This window comes from Colletotrichum tamarilloi, assembly GCF_030869305.1.
Source record: "Colletotrichum tamarilloi strain Tom-12 chromosome Unknown Scaffold_2.1, whole genome shotgun sequence".
Classification (NCBI taxonomy): domain Eukaryota; kingdom Fungi; phylum Ascomycota; class Sordariomycetes; order Glomerellales; family Glomerellaceae; genus Colletotrichum; species Colletotrichum tamarilloi.
The window spans coordinates 292,218-313,141 of NW_026849385.1; the positions used below are offsets into that span (position 1 = coordinate 292,218).

The window sequence follows — 20,924 nt, forward strand, 5'->3', positions numbered from 1 at the left end:
GTAGGGTCACGAACCCATCTCCACCCTGCTGTCATATTCAATGCTCAAGGTCGATGAGGGCCTTGCTTCTCTTTACTACACCAGTCCCTAGTTCCTGTACGGGAACCGCCTCCATCATCTTTGGTACGTAGAAAGATTCGATCAGGGAAGCAGCTTGCGTAAAGCAACGAGTTGGCAATATCAACACGGCTAGTTGGGTACAAGAGTGCTTCTCGGGCAGGTGCTGCGGCCAGCCGTTGACTCGGGATTATCGAGCTTGTCGTTCACCATATATTAACTGCTCGAGCATGTCTGTGATCCGACTCTCATCTTGCATGATGCCAGCCGCTCTCTATTGTAAGGGGGTATGTACGTGGTGCGGCAGGCAACGGCCACGGCAACAAGACAGCGCAGTTTCAACCTCATTTATCAGTTTTCTGAGGGCCAAACCGCAAATGTGACGGACTGATTGACCCAGGTGCGGAAGATGTGTACGGTTACATTGCCGGTTCAAGGCCAATTTTTTCTTTATACCTCCACTCTGAAATCCGAGACGTCCTTCTCGAGGCACGCTGGCGTACAGCATCTTTTCAAAACCAGAGACAACACGGTCCACCATCGCCAAACTCGGTTGTTGCATCACAGATGCCATCTTACATCACTAGGTCCCGTGGTTCCTCCCATGTTCTGTTTTGCTTTTCTTTGGGCTTGGCATATGCCATGGCCGCAAACTTCCAAGTCGTCTTGACCTACGAATACAATCGTTCGTCTTGCTGCACCGAGGTGGTTCGGACGATTCACACCCACCACAGATAACGAACCGGAAATACCGGCTGTCTCTCGCTCTATTTCCTGTCCGGTAAACGAACGTTGCCGTGTTGTGCGGTAGAGCGGCTCCCTCTTTCATCTTGACTCTCAGGCGCACAATTCCATGACCGACTTTGACGACAACCAACCAAAGACAGAGTACATGTCCTGCCCTCAGGCACTTTCCGAATTGTCTGATTGTCTGACATCTGATCCCTACCGACAGAAAGCGGTATCCTGCTGTACGTCTCCCATCTGGGTCCATCTGAGCGAGGCGACCTGTCCATCTTGCATCCCCCTCCTCATTTTAGAGCGCGCTACAGCTGTGCGCTGCAGTGACGGCACGCGCTGCACCTGCTCACAAGCTCACTTCTTTTTCATCTCCAAAAAACCCCACACATCCCATCCAGCTCCAACCCTTGCCAGCCATCCATCGAGTACCATCCTCGTCTCCCATGCTCATCTTCCTCCCCCATCATATATGTAGGCATGTAGGTATCCCCGGGTCGTGTGAGAGGAGAAGAAACAACGGCAGCGCCACAAAGCAGGTACATCACAGTTTGTTAGCCACGCGACTCTGCAGCAGCCCGTCTCGAAGGGGGAGGTCGCTCGGGCGCCTCGCAGGTTCCTGTCCAATGTCCATAGTTCGTCTGACCAGTCAGCGCTGACAGACTATCACGGATTATACAGACGAAGCAGAGCTAATCGGCGTGTGTTGTTGAAATTGATGTATCACGACACGGCACGGCATGATGAGACTTGTTTTATGTACAGAAAGAAGGTTGAAGGCAGCGGCGGCCTGCATCTGCCTTGTCCCTGTCCGGCTCTGGTTTTTTTTTTTTTTTGCCTTTCGCCACGAGTCGTTCATTAACTCTACCCAGGGTCTTTTGAAAATTGCTCTGGACATTCCTCTACATTTTCTCGCCTCGACTCATTGCGCACTCTCAACACTATCACGGCAGCTTTCTCTACCGTAACAATGCCGCCTGAATTCATTGTGTGATTCGGTATCGGGCCATGTACGCCGGACGTCGAAGAAGTCACCACACGACAGACGACGGGGGAGGGAGGGAGAAGATGAAGTATCATTAGACATCAATAGCTACCCATCGGCTGGGAAGACATCTGAGCAATTCTCACCATGTACTTCGCCTGTACGGATACACCGCACACCATAGAAGGCCTGGATGAAAGTACCGGGCCAGGTACTCCGGGATGGCCATTCGCAGTGCCGCTTTGCGAATTACAGAGCGGATACCCGTCTTTTGATGACTGGGTCTCTCGTCCGGGGCACAGCGAAGGAAAAGAAGGAAAACGAGACAAGGGACGGCGGGCGTCATCCCAGTCTGCCAGCACCAGCCCGGCTCCCCAGTCGCATCGAGGCCTTGGACAGAACAAGACAAGCCTCTGTGATCAAACCGCCCCTACCCCGGCCTCCACGCTACCGAAGCAGCAACCTGCCTTGCCCCATCTTTCCCCAACATCGTGCCCCCTCTTCAGACTTGCTCCGAGTGCCTCCTCTTGCAGTCTCACTCCGTGGTGCCTCTAGGTAGTCTCTCCTCTCCCTCTGTGCCTCTCTCTCCGCGGCACCTTCGTTCTTCCCTCGGTCCTTGCTTTGGGCCTACTTCTCCTCCTCTTCCCCAAGCTACTACCTGCCAACTGCCAATCTATCCGTACGGATACACTACGTATCCCTCTCCTCACGCGCTCACACATCCACACTATACCTAAGGTGTTCTCTCTGCCAGACTTTGCGAGGTGATCCAAGCCCGGACAGCAGACATCCTCGAATCTCTCTAGAGCCCAGTGTCCACTACTACCACCCCGGCTCGCCTTCTTCTCTTTTTTTCTGCCCCCTTCGTGCAACATCCCCTTCTCCTCTGCCTTGATTGGACTTGAGCTCCTTGTCAATCTCCTCCCCCTGGTTCTGTAACCGTTCCTTTTTGATCCCCTGCTGCTTGTGCTTGATGCATCCGAACTGTTTTCCACGCAAGAATAACGAGAGACGAACACACCCTAGTCGGCTGCACTAGCCACCTCCACATGTCTACTCCCTCCTAGACGACTGTTGGGGGGAAAGACAGTCATCATTTTACCTACTAGGCCCGGCCTGGCAACCTCTTTGCCTTTCTTTACTTCATAACTTCACCAGTCCCCGACCCTGTCCCGTTAGCTCGGCCTCTTGTCTGGTCTCTGTGCTTCTGCACTTCATCGTGAGCCTCTCAACTCAGCTCATTTGCTTCCCGACAGCCCAGCTAGACGACTGCCAGGCCCTTCTAAAGCCACCTCGATATGACCTGATCAACAACAGCTTTGCCCTCCAACCGGCCTACGCTAGCTATTCGGCTTGCTGAAAACAGCTGAATCTCATTCACCCCACATCTACCGGCGCCGCTCCGAACCATTCGACGACCATAGATTACTTTTTACAACTACCGACCCAATCTTTTGGATGATGTCGATGTCTGTATACGAATCAATGAACGGACTTCCCCCTCCCGGTATTCACCCTGTGGCCATGTCCCGTCCTCAAGTCGGTATTGAGCGCCTACCGACTCGGCGACTGAGCAATGAGCCTCGGGAGTCTATGAACTGCAAATCATGCCGCAAGCGCAAGGTGAGACAGCATGATGGCCTCTCAGCCTCGCCCAGAGCAAAGTCTTTCCTAAGACCATAGAGCCATTATCTAACTCAACATAACCAATAGATCAAGTGCAACCGGCTACGCCCATCCTGTGAGGCCTGTCAAGTTTTCCAGTGCCCTTGCGTATACGGTGAGCCAATCTTTTACATGCTTATAGATAAAAAGATGAAACTGGGGAAGGTTTTAGGAGGCTGATGTGTTTTACGCTTGCTTTTAGATGCCGTACCCAAAAAGCGTGGGCCAAAGACGGATGTGTTGGAAGCACTGTTGAAGAGGGTCGATGGGCTGGAGGCAAAATTAAAAGAGAAGAATGCTGGAGAGCAGACCCCGACCACGCCGACTACCGCCGGAATCAAGGATGAAGAAACCTCACGAGCAGACGACATTCCCGACGATGACCCAAATCCCAAGCGTATAGCATTGGACACCAAAGTAGACGCTGACGAGTCTGCTGTTTACTCGCCAGCCCCGGCAAGGTAGGCCATGATGCTTGAGCAGGAATTTCTGGTGAATAGATTGACTGACTTTGCCAGTGAGCCTTCGCCACCTACCGTCCAACCCGACGCGTTGCTAGACACCTACTTCTCGCGGTTTCACTCCAAGCCCTATCACATCTTAGACGAATCATCTGTCCGGCAACGACTTCAGCTAAACCAATTACCGAATTACTTAGTTCACGGGATCTACGCCGTTGCTGCAAGGTGGGTGTGAGCATCGCCAGCTCACTGAAGTTGCTGACCGGATCAATAGATACACACCACATCCTAGTGGATACCAGTCAGCTGTACATCTGAGTGAAGACTTCGCTTCGCGTGCCAGAACAGAGATCGATACCGATGAGCCTTCGGTTGACGCGCTGCAGGCCCTACTCCTGCTGGTCATTGCCTTCACCGCAGCAGGGAAAGGCAAGAAGGCGTATATGCTGATGAGTAAGTTAAGGGAATTAGGTGCCACACTATATATTGAAATGCTAACATGATGTCCAGCAAATGCAGTTGGAATGGCAATGGCTCTCGAAACTCATCGCGAGATGGACAATAATGCACGCGTAACGCCAGTCGAACGAGAAATGAGGAGGAGACTTTTCTGGACTTGTTACTTGCTCGATCGTTTCCTGGCTTGCGGCTCCAAGCGTCCATCTCTCATCGGCGACAAGACCATCCTTCTCCGGCTTCCGTGTTGGTCACCAAACCCTTCGGTACCCCCGATCGACGGCGAATTTTTTCAGTCTGGGTCCAATCTGCAGTTTCTTCAGGGAAGCGGGAAGAAGTCTCAAGGTAGCACGGGGATGCTCATCGACATCAGCCGGATTCTTGGTATAACAAATCGCTACCTGGCTGCTGGAGGTGTCAAGGGTGACTCTCATTTTCCGTGGCACTCACTTTCAAATCTGTCAAAGATTCGTCAAGATTTGGACATGTGGGCTTCCGGCACCGAAGACGTTTTCTCAAGCCTCGACACGCTGTTCGGTCAACCCGATTCGACGATTCTGGTTTTAAGCAAGCTCATCTATCACCTCATTCACTGCCTCATCTACAGGCCGTTTCTCCCCATCGACCTCGCCGAGCTCGCAGGAACCGGTCAGCACCAATCTTGGCAAATTGAAGCAACAAACATGTGTTTTCTGCACGCGAACGCAATATCTGAACTTGTCGAACTTGGAAAGCAGACCGGCACAATCGAATGGCCGGCTTTCGTTGGCTATTGCATATGCACCGCTGGCACAGTTCACATCCACGGCGCTCACTACAACAAGAATGGCAATGGTGACTCGACTGTGTTCAGCATGTCAGCAGACTTTCTGTCCAGGGAGATGCAGCAACTGAGCGAGCTCCGATACGCTTGGGCAAGTGTCCAGCATCAAAGGGAAACACTGCAAGGAATTTACAATGCTCATTCCGAACTTGTCAAAAGCCTTGCAAACAATCCGATGCGATATTCTCCGGCATTCCACCTCGAGGACTTTTTCGATCGCTACTCCAATATTGGCGGGCCCGGCGGCCAGACCTTCAACTTTGACGCGGCAAATTTGAGCCTTTCTGATGTGATTGTCGACTTCACCACAGACACCTACACGGGTCACGATCTTTACGCGCCTCGTGCCAATAGCATAAACGAGCCTGAGCGACCGAGTCTCAAGCGCAAGAACACAGCCCCATCTGGACGGAAGCGTCCAGATGCCAAAGTCCTCTCACCGCTCAGCACGAGTCATATGGCGCGCCCTCATGGTCTACCAACGCCTTCTCATGTCCGCCACTCCTTTTCACACCCAACCCCCACTATGGCATCTCATCCGTCACCGGGAATGCTGGCGACGCCCACATCTCTGCCTCCTCATCCCGAGACCATGGAGCACCCTCCAATGTCTGCCTCACACGGACAATACGACGAAACTGCGGCCAACAACGCGGCCGTGGCGGCAGCGGCGGCGGCAGGCTTTTCTCTTGGACCTCAGAGCCACCAGCAAGCCACCATGCCGTCGCTCTCTTCAAACTCCTTCTCTCCACAGTTCAGCTTTGCCACACCGGGGGCAAGTGGAAACAATGAGGTAGGGGGCAACTACAATGACCCCATGTTCGGTGGGCTGCCTACAAACGCATTTGGTAGTCCAGCCGCGTGGCATGGGGACGAAGGTGGAAACAAGGTATCCGGTGTCGCCGCGCCCAGTCCTGGAAACAAGAGCAACAACGGAAGCACTGGCACCGGCCCAGGTGAGGAGAAGGACCCATTCTTGAGCCTCCTGGAGCAACTTGCGGAGAATGAGCACCAATTCGCTCGGGGCCCAGGCAGTGAGCTTGACTTCTTTTTCGGTGGTACTGGAGCGTCGCACTAGGATTTTGTACGATTCAATGGTTTCATGTGGTTCCGACTTCTCAGTCAATGGCCGCGGTCATTCGTCCCGCACTACGATATCTCCTCATTTGAACGCGAATTTTCTTTTGGACATTGGGGTCAACATTCAGGGGCAAAGGTCATCATTTTAGAGATTTGGAAACAAAAAACAAAAGGCTCATGAGGATGGAAACGGCACTTCTGGGGGAGCTCTTGACGAAGGAATGATCTAGCATGCGTGGGAGTTTGGATCAGTTGTTTACTCGGGGGACGTGTAAGATGAATAATAGGCACGCAGAGTCCGATGCCTTTCTGGCTAAGAGATTCTCTACTGAAAGAGAGAGTCTGCTGTTTCTAAGAGGAGGAGAGGGTTTGCCATTCTTGTTGGCAACTCAAAGGCCCTGTTGTGGCCCGCTTAGGCGTTTTGAGCCTTTTAGAGTTCGAGACTCGTCCAAGTATACGCTTATCAGAGCTTGTCACAAAACAATTCAAAGAAAATTTATCAAAATTATCACAACTTCCGACATGGACTATCCAACGTTTGACATCATTTATTTGCCGTACACCCTGAGGAATCAAATACCGACATGGCGCCGTTCTACGCCGTTTGAACGCATCGGTATGATCCGATCGGACACCTGAGTTCCCGAACCACCGTTACCGCAAGTATGGCACTATTCCCCGAGATATCTTTTCTACGGCATCTACGTTGCCAAGATTACGGATGTTGGTTCACGCATGGAGATGAACATCGCCAAGGGATTATGCGTGACTAGCTACCTTCGCTAACTTGAGAAGCAGTATCTACAGAAAGACATGCTGACTGTTGCTTGTATCTTGGCAGTTGTTCACTGCACAGGAAGCAACGGTCCTGTCCCTGATCTGAGAAACTAAGGCTTGGGATCTTGGGGCTAGTCCGGGGAAAGGGCTGTGCCGCGTGGTATAGATTCTAGTTGAGCCTCGGTCGCCAACACCGAGGTGCGTCGCTAACCCCATCCTTCCCAGTAAATGTGGCGCATGGCGGGGAAGAACGAAAAGGAATGAGGGGAAATTGAGGGGAAGCCGAGGAGGTGTGGTCTCGTGCCGTCAGTGCTAGGTGAGAGGATGTACTCTTATGTAACGGGTCAGATCGGCGAGAGCTTTCGATGCTTGTTGCCTTGTTGTAAACAAGCCACAGCCAAGCCCAAGCCAGCCTCGGTATTTGGCAGGCGGGACGGAACGTGTTTCGAGAGAAAGAAGGATGAATGGCACAGTCTGTGCCTTCATTTGCAGATCAGGGTTTTTTCTTTCCCTTTTTGCGTTGGGGAAGAAGAGGGTGTGTAGGGACGGTGCATGCGGCTCCGTGGTTACATGGCTCCTCGATTGAGTTGGATGGAAGGAAGGGGATGGCAGGGCAAATTGGCACAACGAATGAGACATAATTGGGGCCCTTCTGTGTGATTTTCTGTCCGTCTTTCTCTTCTGGTCACGGAGCACCGGGCCGTCGCATCTGAGGCCCTCAAAGTGGAAGGAAGGGAAGAAGCGACAGCGGCAGCGGCGGCGGCGGTGACGAGAGCGGAGAAGGGAAGGGGGGGATATAACACGGCTTTTTTTTATGGATGTTATGGGGTTTGGTAATGAGGTGGTATTGAGGTTGGGGTTAAGGACCACCCGGACGTGACCGGGAGTGCGGATACTCCGTACCTACATTTGAGAACGAGGTGGGATTGGCAGTGATCAGGGATCTGGGGCTTCTCAGGTGAGGTCAGCAAGAGGTGCCGTTGGGCCAGGCGAGGTAGTATTCGTGCTAAAGCGAGAACGAGGGGGAAAGCTGCAAGATAATAATGCGGGGAAGAGAAATAGAAGAAGAAAACAATGGTTCTAAGACGGCTTCGTTCTCTGTTGGGTTTAGCGCTCGTGACTGGGATGTTTGTTCAGCTGAGAGGGTGAGGAGGCATTTGAAGGGTGCTTTGATATGATGATCGTCTTATAGAAGGATCGATAGGATGAAGCATTAAGGTCGCAGGTGTGTTGCTTAGCGAGGGCCAGCCAGCGTACCGAAGAAATATGGAATCGGAAGGGTGGAAAAGCACATCGCTGACGGCTGGTGGTCGTAGTGTGGTTAATGTTGGTTTTCCGTGGGTTGAGCAACCTTCGGAGGTTGGGCGGGAGGTATCACCCGCATGATCGGCAGCGCGCCTCGCGCATGATGGGTAAGGCGACCCCTTTTACTGAGAAGGGCTTGAGGATGTTGGTTCCGGAGGTTGTTCATCCTTTGGAATGCCCGGGATTGAAGGTTGTACGACGTGATGCTACATTGTGGGGTTTGCGGGGGAAAGCTACAGTCGGAAGGGGAATAATATGGATTTGGGTGAGGTTGATTGGGAGATTAGGTGGCGACGAGGTGTCTGTCGTGATGTGATAGCACTAATTGGTTGAGAGTTCGTTGCTTGGTGTGGCAGATACTATAGTTGGTGACCGTACCTAGAGTGTTCTAGGCCCTGGTTCAAAATTCCAGTAAATTGTCCGAGACTTGACAGCTTGACGTACTCTAGAGATCCTATAGAAGACTGCTTGAACGTTATGCCGCTGATACGCGATGTCAGAATGGCTCTCGTATCTCTGGTAAGAGACAGGAGGATTCATAGCCAATGGTCGTTCCTTGATTCGGTCCTATAGAAGAGAGAACCACGACCATATTGGAGAGTCAAGAGCCGTGGTTTCCCGGAAGAGGGAAATTTCGCCCTCTTCTGCATCTCTCAACTGAACAAGCTCCCAGAGTTGCTCAGTTGATGGAGGAGCATGGTCATATAAGTGAGAGTCTGTTGACAACTCGACTTGAATACTTTGGTCTCCCCGCAGATTTGCGCAGCGTTCTTGAGACGCAGCTGGAAAATTTTCCTTACTCAGGCACACTGCTCTTCTCAAGTTAGATGGGCCAATCGCTTGGATTTGATTTAAACCTTAGGACGTTGAAGATTGGTTACAAGAGACCAAGCATGGGCTTTATTGTGGCACAGTTGTGCACTTTCGTCGTGAATGAGGTTATATAAGGTAGTTTAGACAGGTAGTATAGATCGGTTGCGGGAGGCCCCTCTAGTTGCAAAGTCAACTGAAAGGTACTTGCTGCTTGATGAGTCACGCTGCGGTATCCCGTAATTTCAATCGTACTGTGAAGAGATGATTGTACCACTTTCCGCTAGGCTGCGTCTAGTATGCTGAAATTGCAGAAGTGACACTTGTACCATGGAGGCTTCCAGCTTTGCATTGACAAAACCGGGAGTGAGAATAGAAGTCAGACACTCAAGAGCAGAACTGAATCGGTTTTAGACCCTATCACATTCCGGCGAATGTGATGTTAGCCAGTTGAGCTAGTTCGGTAAGTCTTGATTGTACGACATCAAAGATTCCAGCAAGTGTTTCGGAGAGCAGCAACTTAGGTAGCACACACGACAAAGATACCTAAGCAACGTGAATAAGTCGACTGCCGCCTTGCGTTGCATATTGGAACGTTCGTTGACTCTTCTGCACTGCATCCAGATACCTGCCCGTATCTCATGTCTATCCACGCAACTCATCCACTGTCCTTGGAGAACGAAGAGCATAGTTCATCAGGAGGCAGGGCTTTGGAAAATGTGTGGCGTACAGAGGTCACTAGCTACCGGTACGTCCACTCTCGCTATTGTATTCATCTTTCTGTTGGATTCATAGTCTGACTCCTACTGAGATCATGTCAAGCCTTAAACCATGACTTGATGGCCTACAAAATCTACCTCGACTCAGCAGCAAGGGAGCTGCCGCACTAAGCTTGCCTATCAAGAAGACTCATACGGCGCGCGCCTCTCGAACACGGCAAGGAAGGCAAGAGCAGTCAGGTATGTCGCGGTTGAGGGCTTCCTGTGGTCAATATGGTCAAGGTCACTTACTTACTTTCATGTACCTAACGATGAAGCCATTCCTACTTATAGAGACACGGGCGGTTTGCTTTAGCAATTGGATAATGAAGAATAGATGAGCTTCCGGGTAAGAGCACAAACCGAGTTGAAGTGGCACAGTGCGTTACCCCCTTGGCGTGGCTCGAGAGTCCAAGTATCCGAGGCCCAGCTTCAAGTGCACAACGATGAACAGCAAGTCCATCTTGAGCATTCATCGGGATATGAACAGCACAACGTTAGACCTCACTAGCTAAAATATACTTATCCAAGAGAGACATCTCACCAGAGCCTTATAAGGAGGCTGGACTGGCATTGCGGCTCTCGACCCGGTCTGGGTATAGGTAGCCGATGCCTCTCCTATTCGTGGCGAGGATGAGATTCATCAAGTTCTCTAGTGACGAAAGAAAGGTGCCAATCTCCTTGAGATCCACACTCAATTCTACGTGGCATTGGACCAGGTGAAGGAGATATGAACACCTCTGTCCAAGCTTGCTCCACATGAGAACTGTCATCAACCTCCTGTCCTCCAAAGATTAGCAGGACCTATGTGAGTCAGTCTCAAACTAAATAGAATCAGAAAAGACGGCGTGAATATACTGAATTTATCCACCATAACTGACATTCAGAACCTACAACCTCACAAAAGGCATCCAACTCACACGTTCCCATTCCAAATAGCCCTACTCACATTGTCCAGCAAGCCCAGCCTCATTTTCTAAAAGCATTCCTGACGTCTTGGATGGCAAAGCTTTCGGCGAAATGAAACGTCACAACTTTTGCTAACTATTTAGGAAAATAAACTCTGTCATGTAATAAGTGATAACATCTTGGGACTGGAAGACTTTTTTGCTTGATATGCAAGACCGAGGAAGAATCGTCCAACATCATTTCAACTTAGATACGGTGACAGGCAACTAATGCACCACATCTTAAGCCTAGCCTCAGTCGAGAAATATCAACACACTCCTGTTTACAGTCAATCACACGTAACCGAAAATGGCTATATCAGTGTCTCGGAAACGGGAAACAGGAAGGTCTGCCATCATACAGGTAATGAGAAAGCGAGGGTATGCCAAACTGCTGCCAAGCAAATGTTAGATGGCAGCGTTACGATCCGCACCTTTTGATCAAGGCAGACAACTGATAAAGATACTTTATTTGAAGGCGACGGCAGACAGAGAGAAAGAGACTGGTAGTTCTTCCCCTCGGCGTGCCCATATACATCATCCTCAGAATATGTACCTAGCACGAGCACACGAAGCTGAGATATCAAAAGTAGAGCCCCTTCGCCAAGTCGTTGTGAATACCTCCGCCCTGGTCTCGCGGCCGGCAGTCTTGTAGAAGCCACGTGCCCGTATTCTCAGCTCACTGTAACCATTCCAAACGCCATGTCCCTACCTTGACACGACGCGAACAGAGCATCAACCTGTTTGCGGCACGACTTTCCTATAGTAGAAACATTCGTCGCCGCCAACCCAGAAGACAAAAAGATCTTTGACTCGCAAGCTCAGGCAGGACAAGCTTCTGCCTATAGGCTGTTCCGAGAAGTTAGTGGGCGATGCTGCCACAAGTTGACACCTCGTAGGTCGATAGTTACCGTAAGGCTGAAGCTGACTCTGAATATGCCACTCTCTCAATCGAACAGTGTTCGCAGTCACATATAACACGCGTGCGAGCGAAACACGGTAGACAGAGGTCAAAACATCGAAGCTGACTCGACGATTCACGGGGGTTGACACCTCAGACTTGCCCATTGGGTGCTTGTAAGTTGCGGGTTGGCTCCCGAAACCTTGTTTGGTTGAATAGGGATGAATAGCCGCGATCACGAGTCAGATGAAGTCGGCTAGATGCAGTTGCGAGGCTCAAGACTTGATGGCAGTAAAACATGTGGCTGGGTAGTCCGAGAGCATATGAGGGACGTCCTGTTTGAGATAGGCTGGATACGTGATTGTGATGAGTCCGTCCTTATGGTGCCCACGAATGACTCCGCCCTATACGTAAGACGGATGATCACGATCACCTTTGCTTGATATACACAGCAATAGCTTGTTCTATTGTGGATGTGTAAGGTGTTAATCGTAATGTGCCATGCCGCCATGAGAAATAAGACACAATGTTTGCCTGCGCTGCGCATATTCGTCATTCTCGGATTATTTTTGCCAAATTAAACAAAGATCGACTTTGGCACCGAGAGGAAACATGATTACATGGAGACTCCCAGGAAGCTTTAACGCATGGTAGACCGAATAAGTGCTGTATGCTGTTTTGGTGTCGAGGCAGACCGAGGCAGCGAGGCGGTTGAGCTGCTCAAAAGTTTCAGACAGTATCGTAGGTTGCGGGATGCAACTGCTGTAGAAACGTGCGCGTAGCATATGTTGTGTGGGTATGCTTGTAATCGTCGGGAACTCTCAATCGCCCCGTCAAAGGCTCTCTTGGTCCCATTGGGAAGTATGTTCGCCCTGCTCTAACCCGGCTAGTAGCAGCGAAACGGACATTGACCGTGAGTTCGTATGGCACAGACACTGAGCTGGTTGCCTGCCGGCGGTAGTGAGCGCACCGATTACGTTTCCTCCATGGACAGCTGCCAGTTTTTCTTGGCATCGGAAGTCTTTGGAGGGGTCAAACTCGTACGAGGTTGGGTGCTTCCACGGAGACTGACTCGTAGAGCCCGGAGAAAATGCTTGGCCTTCTCATCAGTCCAGTTTGTTGCAGTAACGGCGGTCACAAGGTGCAAAGCAGCCAGTGGGCAGCAATCAGCAAAAAAAAAAAAAAAAAAAAAAAAGCTGTCCTGAAAGTCCCTCAAAGTCCCAGTTCGACTTTGCTCAAGGCCATCATCTTGAAACTTCTGGGTTGCAGTTGGTGGGCTTTAGTTGACGATCCTAAATCTGGTGCGGGCCGTGGCCACAACGGCACAATGAGGTTATCGATGATTGCTTGCTGAGGCTCAACTTTTCAAGAGTCAAGACTGCTGCTGGCCCAGGGTAGGCTGATCGGGTGGACATTCCGCCGTGGAGTCTAGGATCGGGGATTGTGCTCGGACGTGGGATTGATACAATGAGATCAAAAGAAGGTTCTTTCGCAACGGTTCGGATGACGTTGTTTCTCCATGGTGCGGGCATAATGTTGACGAGGTTCAGTTTCGAAAGAGGGCGATCTCTTGACTCGAGCCGGGGGGTTGGTAGTACATTCTGGCTTCCCAGTAGCAATTCGTTCACGAATCAAGCATATGACTTAGCCACATGGTGAAGCTCTCAAATTTCACAGACAATAATTGAGTGAGTACACGACACGTTTCCGTAGAGAATGATTGGATTGACTGTACAACGCAAGGGCCGTGATACTGCAGCAAGGTCAGCCGAGGTATGATTTAGAAGCTCGCAAGGTCTTTGGGCGCTGTCTGTTCTCTGGCACGGACGCCACCTTGAGCTTATTGCAGAGCCAAAGGTGCCAAAAGAAAGGACGGGGCGGGTTTATTGTCTAGTTTTGGTCAAAGGGTGATCCGGAAACGGAAGGATAGTGGCACTGATAGTGTAGACATCGTAACCGTGGAGAGATGGAGATGTAGACAAACCGTTGCCGAGATTCGGGGAGGTCAGCTACTTGGTACAAGAGGATTGTTGCGTTGGCGGCTGGGCACCTCCATGGGGTTGTGCGAGAGGCAACGTCATGTGCCGCCGTTGAAGGCGCAGAACAAAGACGAGCAAGGTCGGACACTCTCATTGGAAGCTCAAATACCGATCGTGGCTGAAGGTGACATCGCATTCGATTGATTGCCTTGGCCGACGTGTAGAGTGACGGGTTGTCGGTAACTTTATCGACACCACACGTCCCCTGCCAGATGTGATGTATGTCACGATGTAGTGTGTACGTGAATTGACGGTTCCGAAAGCGAGGAGGCAAAATGGCAAAAGTCCGTCTCACCAGACCAAGGTGCTAATGGAAGGAACGAATACGGATACACGTGAGAGACAGAGCCAAGTTGATACGGCAGGAACACCTGGAGTCAGGCGTGTGCCTGCCCAGAATGTCTGTTCGTTCCTCCGCAATTTCCAGAAAACCGTCACCGCCACCAAGCGTCCCGTTCGTCTTTCCTTCCGTCCCAAACTGAGGTCGTTCTTTGTTCCTTCCAGCCATCTACGCCTCCCACTAGGTAGGTGCCTCAATACTCCGTACGGTGCTTCAGATACGTCCAATTGTCACCAAAGTCACAAACGGGCGGCTGCAAACGACCGTTTCTTACTGGCCCGCGATTTTCAGTTATGCCGTGTCTGCGTCGCGCCTTTTCCTGCATTCTTGTGGCTCCTTGGCTCCCACTCATTCCTCCAGGCTTCTCTTCAAGCTTCAGGCTTCACCTCCTCTTTTCCAATCCCTCCACCCGATCGACAAAGGGGTCCGTATTCGCTGCTTAGGCGAAGCAGATATTGGCAGGCCGCAGATCGGTTATCAACCAGCTTTGGCAAGCTTAAGGTCCAACGAGTCCCGCTCGTCCTTCGGTCCATTTATCGCGCCATGCTGGGGGCCACATTCGACTTCGGGTGCACTATGGAGTCAAGGAGCTTGTCCACCGCACTTCGCAATCAGCCAAGCATCTGCCGCCACAGGCCACAGGCCACAGCATCTGGCAGTGAGCCGTTAGCTTTGCATTGAACGCCTGGGCGACAAAAAGTCTTGGCACTCATCGGCCTTCGGGCATTGCTTCGGCGAAGGGTTTTCTTGGTCTTTAATTTTCTGATTTCCTTTCTCAATGTCCCGTCCTCTGATGCCGCAAATAGAAACACGGAACAAAGTGACGTTTCTCCACTCTACTAGGACGCCATCCACACCTGCGTGTTTTTTTTTCCTTTCTCTCCGCGGAATACTTCGATATTGCACCACGATATCGCCGAGGCAGACAGAGAAGCCGACGAGACGTATTATGGGCGGAACAGCATCGGCTCCCAGGGGATTTCGGAGGAGGAGGAGGGGGGGGGGGGTGAACTGTGGCAAAACCGTCGACTGATTTTAGGTTGGCATTCCCAATGAGCCGGATCCTGCTTTCCAGGACTCGACGACAAGACTTCCGACTCGCGCCCTCAATGGGCCAAAAGCGGGAGGCTTCCACTGCCTCGTACGGAGTCTCACAACGGAGGCCACTCAACACTGGAAGCCACTGAGGGGAAAGGAGGGGGGGGGGGGGAGCTGCGAGTCGTCAACCGGTTTTGTGGGCAGTCATCCTTAGTAATTCTCTCGAGTGGATTGATCTTGTGGAGCGGATGACTGGTTTCTTTCGTTTTCAAGGTTGCCAATTCTCAAGGTCTCCCTGAGTCCCTCCCTTCCCTCTCGGCTCCGGATGCCATCACCTTGCGGCTTGCCTGACGGTTGGGGTATTGGGTAGAATATGTACCTACCATACTATGGAGTGCAGATGGTGCGATAACTTTTACAATTTACGTTCCAAGGTTTCTTACGGATAAGGTACGTTACAAAGTGGAAACCCGCCTTTTCCCAAGCCACTTGCCGCCCAATGCTCACTCTTACCCTCTCACTCTCTTGAGGTGCTCTCTTTCCTTTTTCCCCCTCCTCGCAGTACATACAGTCCCTGCAACCTTTGGTATCCTTGCAGATGGATCATGGAGCAGAGCGATGGAGGAGGCTAAGAAGCTTTTCCTCGTCTCACAATCTCTCGTCCTGGGTGTGCCTGGGTCCGGGTGGGAGGAATCCATTGAATCCTCGCCCAACTTGGCCCGAAAAGGTCCAGAATCCGGGGTAAACCCGCCATGACCAAATGGCTGATTGGCTTGCAGGGCGCCGAGGATCGACGTTTCTATGTCATCGCCCACCGCCCATTATTGCGCCAGTCCGTACCGGCCACGGAGGGCCTAGGGTAGTGTCTACGCTACTGCAAGCCCGCCGCATTCCATTATTTTGCCAAGTACCTACTTATCCTATGTACCAAAAGTACTCCATACGCCGTGGGTACTTTCTTCTCGCAACTCCAAGCAAGCAGCTGCCAAGTATCGCCCGAGGTCTGCTTACCTGACACTGAACGGACTGGCGCGAACCCAACGCTTCCTCCGTCTCTCCTCCTCTTCTGCCTCCCGCCCTCGCAAAAGGTTCGCAGAAGGAAAAAAGAGAAAAGACCGGCTGAGTCTACGCAGTACTTCCAGACGTACGCAGTACGGAGTGACTGACAGGAATTCCAAACTTCCAACACATCAATGCGCACCGCCGAACCTGCGGAAGCTCCACCGCCGCAACATACCGTTTGATTTTCCCGCCTCTTTCAACTTCCCTCACGTCGTCCATCGACCACCGACCCGACCCGATACGCACATTATTGCCTTTTGCCTATCAAACCATACCTGCTAGTACACACCACACAACGGGTAGTTTTGAACCTAATTCAAATCCAGACGGTCAGAGCCTACGGGAAGGTTGTCACCACCTCCTGTCCTCCACGTCTTGTCATCCAAGGTATCCCGCATCACTTCAGTCCAACCAGTCCGGTCAGTCAACCAGTGACCATTGTCAGTCACCGCCACGGTGGATTCCCGCGGTACTGGAGACTCCAAAGGGCCCACGACCAATCTCGCTCTACCACTCCCACGAGCTCAGCCCGCCACGACCGCCCTGCCTCTGGTCTCCATCAATCCGCATCGTCACCCACTCAGATGCTCCATTGTACCAAGGGACCCCATAGTACCTACCAAAGTATCTTTTCGCCAGAACTACGAATCTCCATCGCGGCTCGCCTTTGTCCTCGATCGGAAAACTCTGCAACGGCTGCCGTAGGCGGTGGGAACGCAACCGCGACAACTGAAAGAGGACCACGAGTCCACCAGCCCACGCGACGGCCCCGTCAACGCAAACCATCCACAAGTTAACTGTCCAACCAGCCATTACCGAACCGACACCACACCTTAGACAAGCATTAGCCTGCAGAGGAGGCGCCCAGCATCACTTACGGTTTATCTCGCCTCGACGAAAGCTGTCGTTCTTTGCTCCAACTATCCCATCCCGTATTCTCGACTTTTCTATCTCGACTCTCTTTTCCTCCCCTTCTTCTCCCCCCCCGCCACACATTCAGAGCTTCTCCTGCTGGCCCTGTCTGTCTGTGTCCCTCGCTTACGGCCAGCAACCCACGTTACGTTTGCCTTGCCGGCTGTCTTCGCCTACACTGCCGCTAACCTCGCCAACGGCTTGTATGACGCTGCGCCGTCCTCGCCTGCCAATTACGCGCCGCGGCTTTGTCGGACATCACACACCACTCGAACTGCCGGTTACGAAGATATTCGCGCAAGCTTGCAGCTAGAAGGATTGGACGACTGCTACCCGACGCTCAAACTCATAACTTTCCTACTCCAGCCTTTTGGGTTCCGCCCGATTCATTAGGACTTGCACTCTGCGCTGACGAATTCCCCCGACCCCGAATTCTTTTTCTCCAAAAACGCCTCGAATCCGCCAGAACAAAGCTTTAGAACCCCTCCGCTTTTCTGATCTCACCCCGCGAACAGTCGCACCACTACCGACCCTATCCATCCGAGGTTTTTCGATATCGAGCGGAATTGCGCGCCAACACCAACTCATTCGACTGCGTCCATGTGTCAGAGCCCAAAGTCATGGCATGGTTGTCATCGGTGTCTAGTTAACCACCCTACACCCCTTGCCAAACCTCCGTGGTGGTGAATCTCCCTCGCGCTCCCCAGGTTGGTCGCCACTTCTCGCCGAGCATGTCATCTGCCGATGCCGCAGATGATAGCGTCCCGGATCGCGGTCCGGCAGTCTTTGCCGTGACAGCCGCAACATTCGTCCTAGCGAGTGTCATGGTTGCTGCCCGTCTGTTCTGCCGGCGATGGATTGTCCGAAATGTCAGCTGGGACGACAAGATTATGTTCTTTGCCTGGATGATTGCCTTTGGATTGTCCTTCACCATTTGTTTTGGTACACGAAAAGGCTTGGGTCGCTACGACGACGATATACCCTCGGGCCACTGGAATTCTTTACGAGCGTGCGAATATGTTTTTTCAATACTCTATGTGAGTACTGCCGTTCTGCTGAGACACCGGCTTAGGTGCAATACTCACACAATTGCAGAATCCCGCCCTGATGGCGACCAAGACCAGTATTCTGATCTTCTACCTCCGCCTCTCCAAAAATACGAAAAAGGTGCTTCGATTTGCATCTTGGGTGACTCTGGGCATTGTCAACCTAGCAGGGGCTGTATTAACCCTCATCAACATCTTCCAATGTCGGCCGGTTCAGGCCGCATGGGAAATATGGCGGGACACTTCACAATGCATCCCCCTGTTGACGGAATTCATCTGCTCTGCTCCCATCAACATCGTAACCGATTTAGCTATCCTAGCCTTGCCGATCCCCGTTCTCACGGGTATGCGATTGCCACCGAGGCAAAAGATTATTCTCGTACTCACCTTCACTATCGGTATCTTCGTCACTATTGTGGACGTCGTCCGAATCTACTACCTACAACAAGCCGTCAGCTCGGTCCCCACCGGCGGCGTGTCTAGCGATCCGAGTTCTCACTTTGGCGGCACACCCGACTTTGCTTGGAACTCGTCTCTGTCATTTATGTGGTCTGCCGTAGAGGTTAACGTGGGAATGGCTTGCGCGTGTATCCCTACTCTCAAGCCATTGATTATTAAGATTCTGCCTGCCATGATCATCGACCCGGATGGAACGAGATCGAGCACGCAGACCGAAAAAGACGCCTTAGACAGCCCTAGAAATCGCACCGGCAGCGACGGCCTTGTATCACCGACAAGTCCGAATTACCGTGGCTCAGTCAACATCCAAGAGCCCCCCGTAACACATCGAGCCAGTCGGGATATGAGCGCAGCGGCGAACGCGGATGTGAACGATATGACAGCACTCGAGTTCTTGACAACACCAGATATGACGTTAGCCGAATATGAGGCCACTGGGGCGGGCAGGGTCGGCGGCGCTGCCAACCGAGCCTCTATCGCAACGAGCAGAGAAAACACCATTTACTTTGGCTTCGTCAACATGAAACGCCCCAAGAGCATGGTCAAGTGTGACGCTCAAGAATCACTCCGATACTGCCTGGTGGTCACAATCCTATTTGTGATGTGGGGCATTTCCTACGGTCTGCTAAACACCCTCAACAACGTCATCTCTGGTGTGTCAGGCATGACCGTTGCTCAAACTTTAGGCCTCACAACCGCCTACTTTGGCGGTGGTTACTTCTTTGGACCCTTGTTGGTGGGAGAGTGGATTCTTAGGCGAGACGAACATCATCGAAGAAACCGCAAGAACAATAAACGCGACGCGGAGAGTGTTGGTGGCTTCAAGGTTACTTTCATTGTCGGGCTTTGCTTCTACGGTGTAGGAACCATCATTTTCTGGCCATCCGCTGTTACCAAGTCCTGGGGGGGTTTCCTACTCAGCAACTTCGTGGTCGGCTTTGGCTTGTCTGTCCTCGAGACAGGAGCCAACGCATTCTTGATTCTCTGCGGGCCGCCAGAGTACGGAGAGACACGACTACTTCTCGCTCAAGGTGTACAAGGCGTGGGCTCCGTTCTGAGCGGTCTTATGGCCCAAAGAGTATTCTTCACCAAGATCACCAACCAGGGTGGCTCAGACTCTGTGACGTTGCTGAACGTACAATGGACGTACCTCGCCATCACATTGCTTTGCGTCGCCCTAGGCCTCTTCTTCTACTACATGCCGCTCCCAGAGCTGAATGATAACGAGCTGCAAGAATCGGCAGACCGGCTTCCAGTCAATCCTCAGAAGCGTAGCATCGGCGGTTTGCAATTGCGCACATGGAGTTTGATCCTGGCAGTCCTCGGTCAGTGGACCTATGTCGCTTGCCAAGAGAGCAACAATATTTTCTTTCGCGCACTCACAATAGCCATCCTCCCGAATCAGGAAGACGGCGGTGTTGCGGCTACGAATGCCGACACAAACCCAGGCGAGAACAGTGACAAGCCTCCAGGGCTCACAATAGGTGTTACAGATTATCATCTTATTGCGCACAGTGTCTTCGCCATTTCGCGATTCATTGTTGCGTACCTCACATATCTTTCGGTGCGCAATCCGCGCATGCCGAAACCGAGAACGTGGCTGGCCATCAGCGTCGGTCTCTCCACCTTGTTCGCCCTTCTCACAGTCGTCTTGCAGCCGTCGGATCCGAACCTCCTCATGGTTGTCGTCATACTCTTCTACTTCGCCGAAGGACCTGTTTGGCCCCTCATCTTCGCTATCGGCCTTCGCGGTCAAGGCAGGCGTACTAAGCGTGCTGCCGCCTTCATCACCATGGGTGGCTCTGGCGCAGCATTCTTCCCATACATCGTCTACGCCGTCATCAACAGCGGCGTGTCAGTGCAACTTTCTTTCGTCATCATCGTTGCCCTGTTTGTCCTTACGGGCTTCTACCCCATATGGCTTGCCTTTGTGCGCGACGCCAAGACGATGACAGACCCTGCACACTCCTACATATCCCCCGAGGAGCGTGTTTCCGGACAGGACGAAATCGATATCAATAGCCAGATCAGGAGGCGCAGGCGAACGCTTTCCACGATTGCAGCCAAGAGCAAGCGAGGCAGTATTTTCAGCAAGATATCTCCCTTTGGGAAGACCAATGGCGAGAGCGTCACGCCACCAGTAGTAGAGCATTCCGAAGAAATGAATGGCTCTAGTAAAGGATCTGAGGGGAGCAACGATACCCATCAATCTCAGACAGTATGAGCGAGCGACATGTTTTGATTATTTGTGCGACAACAGGCCTA

General features: G+C 52.0%; 5 protein-coding genes across 5 annotated transcripts; 4 read left to right on the forward strand and 1 right to left on the reverse strand.

Moving 5' to 3' along the window:
* Nucleotides 1-3,265: 3,265 nt before the first annotated feature.
* Nucleotides 3,266-6,263, forward strand: CTAM01_00738 (fungal specific transcription factor domain-containing protein; the record flags this gene model as incomplete). The annotated part of the gene is made up of 6 exons (XM_060516786.1): nucleotides 3,266-3,403; nucleotides 3,494-3,560; nucleotides 3,648-3,906; nucleotides 3,964-4,131; nucleotides 4,181-4,359; nucleotides 4,417-6,263. 6 exons carry the CDS (start codon nucleotides 3,266-3,268, stop codon nucleotides 6,261-6,263), a joined length of 2,658 nt encoding a protein of 885 aa, XP_060388248.1.
* Nucleotides 6,264-8,363: 2,100 nt separating this feature from the next.
* CTAM01_00739 (uncharacterized protein) lies at nucleotides 8,364-8,513 on the reverse strand (the record flags this gene model as incomplete). Its single annotated transcript, XM_060516787.1, has 1 exon — nucleotides 8,364-8,513. The coding sequence occupies one exon, from the start codon at nucleotides 8,511-8,513 to the stop codon at nucleotides 8,364-8,366; it is 150 nt and encodes a 49-aa protein (XP_060388249.1).
* Nucleotides 8,514-14,435: 5,922 nt separating this feature from the next.
* CTAM01_00740 (uncharacterized protein) lies at nucleotides 14,436-14,585 on the forward strand (the record flags this gene model as incomplete). The annotated part of the gene is made up of 1 exon (XM_060516788.1): nucleotides 14,436-14,585. The coding sequence occupies one exon, from the start codon at nucleotides 14,436-14,438 to the stop codon at nucleotides 14,583-14,585; it is 150 nt and encodes a 49-aa protein (XP_060388250.1).
* Nucleotides 14,586-16,565: 1,980 nt separating this feature from the next.
* CTAM01_00741 (uncharacterized protein) lies at nucleotides 16,566-17,039 on the forward strand (the record flags this gene model as incomplete). Its single annotated transcript, XM_060516789.1, has 1 exon — nucleotides 16,566-17,039. A coding segment is annotated over one exon (474 nt), but the record flags the coding sequence as incomplete, so codon positions are not given.
* An 846-nt stretch (nucleotides 17,040-17,885) lies between these two features.
* CTAM01_00742 (fucose permease) lies at nucleotides 17,886-20,883 on the forward strand (the record flags this gene model as incomplete). The annotated part of the gene is made up of 2 exons (XM_060516790.1): nucleotides 17,886-18,191; nucleotides 18,250-20,883. The coding sequence occupies 2 exons, from the start codon at nucleotides 17,886-17,888 to the stop codon at nucleotides 20,881-20,883; spliced, it is 2,940 nt and encodes a 979-aa protein (XP_060388252.1).
* Between the last annotated feature and the right edge of the window lie 41 nt (nucleotides 20,884-20,924).